General features: G+C 37.5%; 1 protein-coding gene across 6 annotated transcripts in view; it reads left to right on the top strand.

Annotated features, from left to right (window-relative positions):
* Positions 1-2041: 2041 nt before the first annotated feature.
* LOC110094766 (serine/threonine-protein kinase EDR1) overlaps positions 2042-12497 on the top strand; it is a 52598-nt gene continuing 42142 nt past the window's right edge. For 2 of the 6 annotated variants that reach the window (XM_020820092.2, XM_020820090.2), the window contains exons 1-5: positions 2043-2287; positions 5640-5962; positions 6763-6966; positions 10745-10936; positions 11094-11353. In XM_020820092.2, coding sequence (XP_020675751.1) covers positions 5717-5962; positions 6763-6966; positions 10745-10936; positions 11094-11353 — 902 coding nt within the window. In that variant the 5' untranslated portion in view covers positions 2043-2287; positions 5640-5716. Of the gene's footprint in view, positions 2288-5639; positions 5963-6762; positions 6967-10744; positions 10937-11093; positions 11354-12497 lie in introns of all 6 variants that reach the window. The other 4 variants (XM_028695595.1, XM_028695597.1, XM_028695596.1 and 1 more) reach the window with 4 other exon arrangements.

Here is a 12497-nt window from a genome sequence, read left to right as displayed (position 1 = left end):
TGATTATATTAAAATGTGATTAAACAATATACCTGTAGTTGGGAGGCTGTTACGGTGGGAATCAAGTGGACGGAATGAAGTAGCGTAGAGGAAGAAAAGGAGCGATCTAGGTCTGTCAGAACTGTAGTCAGGATCAGCGACGGGATTTCTTGAGGCGGAACGAACGGGAGATGGGAGGTAGAAGCTTCAGTTAAAGCAAGTCAACGTGCTTCAGCTCGTGCAAATGAGGTGGAGGCAGAAAAACTCCGACCTTACGGGAAGTTGGGCGGCGTTAGGTGAGGCGACGAGCTTAGGACTTGCGGCTTCTCCCGAAATCCGCGATCAGGAGGAAGATTGGGGAGGAGAGCTCGGCTTTCTTCTCCCGAACCAGAGAGCAAGGGAGAGAGGGGGCGGAGGTTGGCGTTGGGTGGCTTGCGAACCGAGAAGAAACGGGAGCGAGAGAGTCAGACCGTGAGAGAAAGGGCATCGGGTTTGGAGTTGAAGGCGTGCGAATGGGAAGGATCGGGGAGCTGTCGTCAGGTTCAGTCTTCCCTTGGCTCACGCGATAGAGGAAGAGGAAGCGAGAGGCTTCGGCTTGTGAGAATGCAGAGAGTATCCGGAGAGACGGAGAGCGGGGCTTCGGGACAGAGAAAATGAGAGAGAGAGAAGAGTGAGGTCGGGCCTGGGAGAGAAAGAGCAGAGCAAAGCCGCTTACGGCTAGGGCTTCTTACGGTCAGAGCCACGAGAGCTCCCCCAGCGAGAGAGAGAGAGAGAGAGGGGAAATCTAAGCCGTTAGATCAAATTTTTGATCCAACGATGAGATTGAAATTGGCTTAGAAAACTATTATATTTTTTTATTAGGATTTAACTACGCTCAAGGGAAGAAATCAGATTCAGACTGAGTCAGGTTTGGTTCGATCCGGGTCAACTCGAGCTCGCCTCGACTCAACCAAAATTAATTCAATAAAATAAGATAAAATAAATCAAACTCAAATTAATGCCAATTAGAATTAAATCCGGCTCAACAAGGCTCGATCAACACGATCAAGATCACTCGATGACAAATCGAGACAAAAACGAGGTCAACATGTGGTAGGAGTGACAAAAGACATGGGCCAGTCATCAGGTAAGACTGAAGGAGAAGCTAGGTTGTCCGCGTAGGAGACCAGCGGCCTTGAAGGAGCACCAAGCACGGAAGTGACCGGGAGACGAGGAAAAGCAGAAGGATCAAGAGCCATTCCGGAGAGGAGGAGCCAGCCTCCTCCCGAGAGAGGAGAAGAAAGGCTCGCCGGCCGGAAAGAAAAAAAAAACACGAGGGAGCCGCCAAAAGAGAAAAAACCCTAGCAGAGCGATTTTCTTAAACTTCACATACAGCTTCACCGCCTCTGGCCGATAATTACATATCTAAGTATTTTAATATAAATGATATCAAAATGGAAAGCTGAGACATAATTTTTAGACTTATGTTGACTTTCTTAGCACTTTATAAAAGTGGTGTAGAAAAGGTAATTTTTTGAATCTATTAGAAAAAAACAAATTTTTAGTATAATTAAAAAAAGTCCAAATAGAAATTAAAATTATAGTTGTTAGATAAAAAAAATAAAATGATAAGAAAGCTGTATGCTTTGTTTGTCATAACTTTTGACTATTTCATTTATGTTATTTTTTAAAGTTATTTTTTTACTAAGAAAATTATCGGAATGAAGCCTTGCTCTTTTGTAAATATCAAATTTTATATAGATTATCTTGATCTGTTGATTGAGAGCTTTGATTATCAATAAATAGGCTTTGAATTTGAAGTTTTTAATCTGCATAAATTTAATTTAATTGCTCTAAATGTTAAAAAAAAAAAAATCTCAACTTGCAGGCCATCACGCGGTGATCTGCATATTGCTAGGATGAATCAGTCTCGTGATATGTACCGGCACGCTTGTGTGGCCCTACTTCCAGCTCATCACTTCTCAAACGACCGGACCTGACCCGACCCGAACAGCCAGCCCCATACCCATATGCAACACGAAAAAAAAAAAAAAACCGATAAGAAGGGAAGGGAAAGAGAAAAAACCAGTCAAATTACAAGAAACCTTAGAAAATAACGTCTTCAATAACCCTCAGCCCTCCACATTTCGCTTCTGTGCTTTTCCGATACTTCATCTTCTCCGTCTCCCGAGTCTTGAGTTCTCACCTCTTCCTTACCGAACCCTTCCTTCTGCGCTGTGCAGTTATCGAGGCCAGGCCGCCCTCTCCGTTTCGGCATCAGAGCAGCCGCCGTAAGATGATGGAGGGGTCCGATTGCGCGGATCTTCGAGTGAGTTCCTCGAGATCTGCCTCATATTTTCACTTCTCCGGGCCCTTCTATATCGAATTAGATCCCCATTGTTTTAATATTTGCTTTCTTTCTTTTAATTTTCGGAAAGAATGAAGTTCCCACCATATCGCTTACTATTGATTTAGGATCTGCCACACCTACGATTTCTCCAATTTGAATTAGGTTAAACCTTAACGGTCTTTCTTTGATGTATTTTCGGGAAAATAACTTGTATTATCTCGTTTAAGTCTCGGCAATTTATGCGCGTATTTCACCGCCTCTGGCCGATAATTTCATTTACAGGCGCTTCTAACATGCGAATTTCAACAGTTCCATTTGGAATTCTTGAAGCCCCTCTCCTCGTTTGATGCAAGTGTACTCTGCAGCTTTACATCGTGCCTTTGAATTATGTCGACTTAATTTTGCTTGATTAAATTCAGCGTTTCAATAATGATATCTGAAGGTGTTTGGACTGTGATGAGGATCAGATTTAAGAAGCCTGAATTTCTTTGCATGAGTAATAAGCTGGTTTGTTGGTTGATTTGAGCATTCTTCCTGACTCTGGTGTTGGTACTGGCAAGCAAGTTTGATTTTCCTTGGGCCATCTCCTTCCATTGAAGCTTTACAATGATATTTAATTCTATGATAAGAGGCTATATCGTCCACGAATGCATACTGGTTCCGTTTTTGCATGCATGGGATGTAAATTTTAGGTTCTTTTATATTGACGGGAATTTTGGACTTGAAGCGCTTAATTTTATCAGGTCGAACTTGGAGTTTAATACAAAGAGATGAAGCAGGGTTTACCATGGAATGTCACATAATATGACCAAGTTAGGAAAGTCTAGACTGATGAGAGTGTTAATTGAACCTTGATTACTTAAATCAATAAAATTCTAATTTCCCTATTTTCTTTGATATGTTACCATGATATCAGAGGTATGGACAAAACTATTGCTGTGGTATGGAGATTAATTTGATTGCCCTTAAAAACAATCTCTTAAATACAATCTCTTGTTTACGCAGTGGTTTTTTGATGCTACCTTTTTAGGAGAATATGATTGTTGATCTCTGAGTTGAGGTTTAGTGCTCATTGCTTGTTGTTGATTTCTTGCTGTCATGCTGAAGATGGTCTTTGGCTTTCATCATTGGTGTTTTTTGGGATGCTTGATAGCCAATTCCCACTTTTTAACAAATTTCAAGGAATGTTCTATTGGTGATATCTGTTTAACACCTTTCTTTTACTTTAGCAGTGACAGTTTTGAAAACATCAAACTAATTTCTATTTTTGTATTGCGGGAAGAAGTTTTAAAGTGGGAATTACAGTTTGGTTTTGTAATCAAAGGCAAAATAATTGCGACATGCGGATGAGTTTAAGGGTGAATGTGAGATGATGGGAAATGGAGGAGTTAAAATGAGGATTGTTTAACAAGGAATGTTGTAAAATATCTGCTGGATAGTTAGCATTGGGGAGCCACATTGTGCTATCATTCTAAGAGTCAATATTTTTTGCAGAATTGTCAACTTACTCAAAGATTTATATTAATATTGAGATAAAATAATGTAATATTCATGCTTTTTTATATTGATCATTATTCACAAGGCGTAGAAACATTGAAGATAATTCCTCTACTTTCATGAATTTGTGCTTGGAGTATGATTCCTTAACTTTGGGTATGTTCAACAAGTATGCTATCAATCCATCCAGAAAATTCATCAGGCAACTTATGGAAAATTTGTAGAATGATTAGGAGAAGATTTTATATTTGTGTGATCCATTCTGATTAGCAAAGAGCCTAAAGCTAGTTAAATGATTTATCTTGAAGAGTTATTAGGACAAGGTTGGGATTCAGCTTTTAAATGGTGGTAAATCAGCAAAAGATGCCTACATGTTGTGGGTTTTCTGGCACAAGAGAAATCATAAATAATGGCATAAAAAACATGACAATCCTATTCTTGTAAGATGGATATATTGTCAAAGACTGTAAGCAAAACTTTTGAGGGGGATTTTTAATGTACTAGACATTTGAACTTGGATTTTTGAGATAGCCCAAAACAAGCGTATGAAGCCCGTCCTACTCAAATAACCAGGCAATCTTATGGATTTCATGCAATAACCAGTTTAGTGGATTTCTTGCAACTATTCTTTGACTCTCTTTAAGCAACTCACAGATAATTTAACTAATTTAATTCATGATGGGCTTGTTATCAAAATATCTCCCACATTAATTTGCTCGATCAAAGACTCAGGAGTCTCGAGCCATATAGGTCAAGGCCTCTAATATGTTTAAAATACTTTCTCCTTGCCTTTGAGCTATAAAAAATCCAAGATGTTGATGGAAAATCCTATTCGATATCTGAACCTTTTTCATCCTCCCTTTTTCTAAAAGTGTTTTTTGTTTAAAGTACTTTTTCGAGAATTGAGTTTCTATTGGCCGATTTGAAGACTAATTATGATGCATTTTTTTTTCTTTTCACATGTGATTGTTTTCTTCATGTTGACATCCAATATTGTGATTGGGAAATTAAAAAAAAGGACAATTTTTTGTAATTGTGGTCCCTATCCTTGGCATGCAAATGAGTTATGTTGTAACTTTATTTCTCATCTTTTGTCCAAAGTAATTTGTTTAATAATCATTTGGAACCTTAAAATTTTATATTATTTTATGTCGTGTTTTGAGTTGCATAAAAAGTAATGTTTCAGATTCTTGTTCTAGTTATTGTCTTCTGAACGAGAGAGAACTCTATTGCAATATTTATTCCCTGATTGAATCAAATAATAAGATTATATTTAGCTAAATGGACTGTTCCAAAGTGCTTACAACTGTCCAGCTGAATTGAGAATGCTATGGCATGCGGATCATATTTCAATCTCCATTAGCCTTTAAGTAAACAACTTTGTTTTAGAAGCATTATGCTTAACCTGTTTTTGCCAACTACCTCACCTTTGGAAGAAAAGTGCCTATCAAAAAGTTTCTAAAATTAGTCTTTCATATTCAATATATTCATGCCATGTTCAATTACAGGAAGCGACTCTATCATGTAATCTGAGGAAAGGGACCAATGAGTTAAATAAACTTATGTTTTTAAAGGTTGTCTTTGAAAATCTAAAATTTCAGAATGTCATATTTCTACTTTTCACTTTGATATGTCTTGCTCTAAAATCAGATATTTACAAATTATGGAAATTTATGTTGTTTTACTTATGTTTCAAGAGGTTTTTGGACATTTTTTTTCCGTATGCTCTAATTCTTTTTTAGCAGATCATGTAAGTTATTTTTTACAGATATTGTGGTTTTTGATCATTATGGGAATGATGAAATTTAACCAAATTCTTATTGGAATCTTATAGGTATTTTCGATTAATAATAGATGATTATTTGGTGAATTTTTCTATCAAGATGCTTTATACTTTTAAATATTTGGAAAATGGAGATGCCAAGTGATTCAGGAAACTCCGTGTCAGGGACTTCCAATGCTAATTGTTTCCCATCAGATTTTGTGGAAAAGTTTCCGGTAGTGTCATTAGTTTCACAAGAAGAAAGTTTGAGTACTAGGTTGTCTGCATGCAAAGAAGATAAAGTTGAAATCTCATCACAGGTTGCTTCGCAAACCTTGTGGTCCACTGGAAGTTTGTCCGGGCCGATACCTAATGGATTTTACTCCATCATCCCGGTGAGCAAAATATTTTCTTTTCAAGTAGTTATTTTTTCACTCTTTTCTTTTCCAAGCATTTCATTTGCACCACTCTTCTAGTGGTACATCCAACATTGAATTCCTTCTTGATTTGACTTGTTTCTTACTTTCTTACGGTAGTGAATGGCTTATTATCTTTTCTTTATTAATCATATAATCTCTTGTTATGATGCTCTGTTTGTGTCTGTAGTCTGATATATCCATGCATGTCACTCGTTTCATTTCAAAGTTTATTGTTCACTTCTCATGACCTTTTTTCCAAGAAACTATTTGGTCTCTTGTGTTTTAATTTTTATATATCCATCCATTTAGGGACGGATCTGTATATATCTAAGAGCATTGTTTGTTCTTCTTTGATGTCAAGGGTTCTGCAGATTGTGAATGTATATAGTAACTCTGGATTTTGCAAATATTGTTTATTGCTTGAATAGTCTACCTTTTGGGGGACATCTCTTCCTTTATTATTAGGAGGTTTAGCCTTTTTTTGGTGATTATAGCCATGCACAGTCTAATTTTTTTCCAAGATATTGTAGACACATTTCTTTAGATACTAGGCATATGTTATGATCATATAACCCATGCGAATTGTCATATTTTTAGATTGTTGATGTGCTCATGTGTAATCCCATTTTGTTTTTTCTACTTGTACGCTTTCCCATGCTTGGTAGGGTCGAGTGATTTCATTTACCCTTCCAATTGATTCAAATCCTATAATTTTCTTGTCATCTTAAATTATGGTTTATCTGTTGAAGAATGCTCAAGACCGTTTTGTTTTTCAGGATAAAAAGCTCAAGGAACTTTTTGATGCTATTCCTACACCGGATGACCTTTATGCACTGGGTGCAGAGGGGCTTAAAGCTGATATTATTCTTGTTGACGCAGAGAAAGATAAGAAGCTTTCCCACTTAAAGCAGTTGAGTGCTGCACTTGTAAAGGGATTAAATAACAATCCTGCTCTACTAATAAAGAAGATAGCTGGTTTAGTGAGTTTAACCCTTCCCTTCCACACTCTCCTGCTTATTTTTTGCATCCTACATGCTTGGATGATAACTTAGCCCAAATATAAAAAAGGGCATTCTGTTTTCTGCTTTTCCCACCATTTCTTATACTCTCTAGCATGCTTAACATGCTACTAGAAACCAACGGTTAAAAGGGTGCATTTTGTTTTGATAACTATCCTAGTATCCTTGATTAATGAGCTGAGTTTTTTGTTTTTTTGTCCTCTATTTAGTGGCTGATTTATCATGTATATAATAAACTGTTATGAAAAATTATACAATATTGGTGCTGCGCCCTTCCGAGTGAATGCTATGAGGATCAAATCATTTCAAAGTCAAAATTCAGAAAACTTTTATGTGAATTTACACTTTTAGGGTAGTGATGTAAAACGTACATGCAAAGATGAGTTACTTAATGAATTTGCACGCTTAATATTTAGAGCCACAATAATTATATCCTTTATATTGATTTTAAATGACAAGATAAAATGCAAAGAGTGGTAAAACAAGTTTAGGTTAAATTACATGCATAGGAGTTAAGATCGTAACACAATCAATTAATCTAACATTTCATACATGAATGATTTTCAATGTAAATTCTAATGCTAACAATAAGATTAGGCACTATTCAAGAATCCCTCACTCAACTCTCTAGTTATCTAAGCTTTAGCAGGGAAGAATTAGCATGATTGTTGTGAATCAAAATATAACCACGATTGAGAAATAAACTACGAAGATAAGTGAATTGGAGGAAGGGTTTACCCAAAGAAGGGGAGTAACGATGTTCCAGTGTGGTCGATTATGAGCTTGGGGAATAGTGGATAGCAACTTCAGGATTGGAAGCCTTAATGATGGCGATTAGAGACCTTCTGGACAGCGGAAAAATCGTAGTCTCATAGAAGGTCACTAAAATGGCTGGACAGCAGCTAGGGACGTCTTAGACAGCAGCAATGATGGTCGGGACAACAGTTTGGCTCTTGAAATAATTCTGGACAGTAACTTCGCAGACCTGGACAACAGTTCCAGCACTTGGAAATTCTGGACAACAAATTGTATGGCTTAGAAAAGCCTTGGACAGCACGTGACGGATTGCTGGATAGCATGCAGGAGAGGAATTGGTGACAATATTGCTGGTCGGAATTTTCTGGATAGCAAATTCCTATCTTCAGATTCTCAAGATACTAGGTGGCAGGTTTTGGAATAGCAGCCAGCATTTGGAGGCCCAAGACAGCAGGAACGAATTTTCCTTGGGCAGGATTTTCAGATTTACCTAATCGATTGGGTAGGGGTAGTTCAAATTTGATTTTTGAATGTAATGGATGGTGGTAGGGAAAGGTGATTAGAGAAATAATTAATTGGATCCAAAATGAATACCAATTAATGTTGATTGGAGGGGAATAAAGGGCCGGCCATTAGGGGAGCAAATTAGGGGATTGTTCTTAATTAAATGTGGGCCCAAGCACTTAATTGATGTAGGAGAAGAAATCTGATTTTAAACTCAGATTTATGTAGAGTAATTGGTTACCTAATTGGGTTAGGGATTTAGGGAAAGATTTGACATTAAATTTAAATTGAATTTGAATTCAAATTCCCACTGATTTTGGATCAACACAAATTAGGAAAATAATTGAATAGCAACAGTATTTGATTGAGGGCTGAATGGGGAAAGAGGGAAAAGGATTTAATTGATTTGGGTGGGGCCCACCCAATCAATTAGTTATGTAATTAAATATGAAATTTATTTCAGATGTGAAGATTAGGGAAGTCTCCTAATTTACGACCCATATATTTGGAGAGAATTCAAAATTTAAATTCAAAATTTGAATTGGAATTCTTCCCATAATATGGAGGCTTAATTAGGTAAGTATTAATGGTTTCTGAGGGAGGAAGGTGGGGAATGGGGGTGGCGGACTGCTGAGGGTGTTTGGGAGTGGTGGTCCGGCAAGTGGGGAAGAAATGGTGGGAAGGGAGCTGCCAGTTTGGTGGAGAAGTTGTGGGGGGCCGGCGGTTCTCTTAGGAGGAAACCGGTGATGGAGCGGGGCGGAGAAGGTGGTTGGGAGGACAGGGAGGAGCCGGTGGGTGAAGTGGGGGAAAATAACAAAGAAAATAAAACAAACCACGAGCCACATACTCTTTCAATGACTGGTGGGTATTACGTTGCCCTTCACCAAGGGACTTTCTCCTTTCAAGAACTCACAAAGAGATCAAACAAGAAAAACTAAAAATTTTCATTCGTAATCATCATTTTCCCTCAAAGGAGGGAAGGGCTTTAAATAGCCAATACAATGTGACAAATAAAAAAGTACTAAAATGCCCATAAGGTTTACACATGTCTAAACCCTTAAGTAATGGCAAAAGTGGAAAAGACAAATAAAATTCATAAATAAACTAATACATCAAATAATAAAATGAACATAAAACAAAGTAGAGCGGATGTCCTCATCATTCTCCCAGGGTGGGAGAAAAACTCGACTCCGTCGAGTAAGCGCTCTAGGTGCTCTCGTAGAACTCTAGTGCATCTGGGTCGATCTGCTGTTGCTCATCGCGCTCTAACCATGTATCCTCTGACTCTGGTTTACCTCTCCACCGTATCAGATATCTTTGTCGTCCACCTTCTTTTGTGGAAATAATGTTATCACTCAGAATCATGTCAACCTTCTCCGCTATAGGTATTTTGGGAGTGGAGGTAGGCTTTGGGGTTCTCACAAGGTGGTGTCACACAAGACTTAATTTGAAGTGGAGTTGGGGTTTAAACTCTGGACCTTCATAGGCTACTAAATCTTCTATGTTAGAAAAGGAATGAATGTTGAACTCTGCAAACAGATCCACCACGTAAGCGTTGTCATTGATTTTATTAACTATTTTAACTAATCCCTCACTTCTAACATGTAATTCCTTTACAATTCTGTGTGGGAACTGCACCGGACGAATCCGCACAATCACTGAATCACCAACCTCAAAAGTTTTTACTTGTCGTTTAAATTCAGCGTGAAGTTTATAATTATTATCTTTCTATTCAATTAGGCGTGCAATTTCCTCAGTAGGTCATGCAGATGCGATGTAAATGGGACATGTGCTATGCGAATTCATATGTCTAAAAGTCAAGACTCAACAAGATAAATAATATGGGAATTATGTGATGCAAAAGACTTGATATGCAAGATCAGTGAAATGAAATGTCGACCCACACACAAATTTTAAATAGAGGAAAATTTTGGAAGAGAACAGACTACAAAAACACACATAACATACTGACACACAAGCACACATATATATGACTAAAGATTGATCAATCACAAAATGAGAAGACATAAAGTTTCCATGTGTAACGGAACTGGTGTAGGAGGAGAAATGAAGACATCCTTAGCTAGAAGAGCATTTCTATAGGAAGTTTCAGCTAGGGTTGGAGATAGTCTCGTAGGGGAATAAGTACATACATGAGTTTTGGATGAGGAAATGTTTGATATTGCATGGGTGCTAGAAAATGTTTGTTGGTAGTTTTGGACGAGGAAATGTTTGATATTGCATGGGTGCTAGAAAATGTTTGTTGGTAGTTTTGGACGAGGAAATATTTGAGTTTTTCACAATATCATGAAGGTATATAGTAGTTGGATTTCCTTAGATTTCTGGAATAAGTACATACATGAATGTTCTCTTTGTCACTGATACTTTTTTATACATTACCAACTTTTGAAAACAACTTCTTAGCATGGAGCATACTTCTCTTTAATAAATATTGCATTTGATGTCATTCACATACCAGGTTTTCGACTTCTACAAACGTCCAAACCCTGAGCTAAGTCCTGCAAAGGCTTCTGTTGAAGATGTCTCTCATTTGATGGAAAATAAAGGCATCCAACTTCTGGGGCAGATAAGGCATGGATCATGCAGACCCCGTGCAATTCTGTTTAAAGTGCTTGCAGATTCTGTTGGCCTTGAAAGCAAGCTTATGGTGGTAATTCATTATTTTGTTTTCTGTTGGGGCTATTTATCAGTAGGTTGTTTGTCATCATGACCTGCTTGAAGGAAAAAAAAATTTGCTTGGCATGATTATGTATGCTAAAAAAGTTGGCTTCTGAATTCTTACTCCTGTTTTTTTTTTTTTTAAACAGGGTCTCCCCCCGGATGGTGGTGTTGAATGTGCAGATTCATATAAGCACATATCTGTGGTGGTTATGTTAAACTCTGTGGAACTGTTAGTTGATCTTATGCGCTTTCCTGGGCAGTTGATTCCATTTTCAACCAAGGCTATCTTTATATCGCACATTCCTGTGGCAGGGGAGAGTGACTCTGCTGAAAATGACTCTTGTGATTCTCCACTTGAACCCAATAGTCCCTTGTGTGGGTTTTCTGATAGAATGGACGGGGAAGGGTATGATTCAGATACACACGTGTTTTTTTAATCTAATAATTTTTACCATTTTATCCCTTTGCACTTCGTTGACAGTTGCGAAAAATAACTGATTCTCCATGTATTATTCACAAATAATGACGTCTTAAAATGATAAATTATCACAAATAATTTAAAGCTGCCTAATCTAGATGTCCATATGAAGATCTGCCAATTCTATGCCAATTCAATGTTAGGACTTTCTCTCTCCCACTTCATTTCATATGATGAAGTGCGTTGAGGAATATAATTTAAGAATGGATAAATGAATTTGGCCGAAGCTTTAAGGGTTTATGTGTGAAGAATCAATGATCTGTTGATAGAGCCGGAAATGATTATAGATAATATACAGATTTTGTGCATATCTTATGTAGAGAATAGCTTATCAAAATTGTGATTCATTTAACTCGTTCAGAAAGATTTAACAAACTTGTTTCTATTTCTAGAGTCTACAAGAAGCAATAGTCAAAATCTCAGTGCTGAAAAAGAAAGAAGAGCAGAAAGAACACTGGGTTACCAACCTTGAAGGTTTCTAAACACCGAAGTAGATTACTCAAATGCTGTGATAACTCGCCAAGAATGCATGCCCGCCTTATAGGAAGTGTGAACAAATTCTTGTTATCCCAAGATTTTCTCTTACAAATGCAATTTAAATGACACGAAATGGAAAAACTCCCATCTTTTATTATTACCATTTTAATGGACATTGAATCTTGCATGATATATGTGATTTAAAGAAACATTTGAAAGAAAACAAGAGATGGTTGCTGTGGTTTAAGTGGTCTAAATCGAGTTAAAGTTATGGTTCTCTAGAAAATGGTTTAAGGGAAGACACTGAGTTTCCTTTCTATAAAATTATTCACTCATAGCATCCTCCCAACATTTAGTGCCTTCTCCCATTATTTAGTGCCTTCACTCAACACTGCCGTTGCCAGGTCCCAAGTCCTGGATGAGAAAAGTGGAGGGTTGCGTTAGGTAGTCGACATTCTATAAAATTATTCACTCATAGCATCCTCCCAACATTTAGTGCCTTCTCCCATTATTTAGTGCCTTCACTCAACACTGCCGTTGCCAGGTCCCAAGTCCTGGATGAGAAAAGTGGAGGGTTGCGTTAGGTAGTCGACAG

This window comes from Dendrobium catenatum, unplaced genomic scaffold, assembly GCF_001605985.2.
Source record: "Dendrobium catenatum unplaced genomic scaffold, ASM160598v2 fragScaff_scaffold_659, whole genome shotgun sequence".
Lineage (NCBI taxonomy): Eukaryota > Viridiplantae > Streptophyta > Magnoliopsida > Asparagales > Orchidaceae > Dendrobium > Dendrobium catenatum.
Note: the sequence above shows the minus strand (reverse complement) of the source record. Positions and strands in the feature narration are given on the sequence as shown.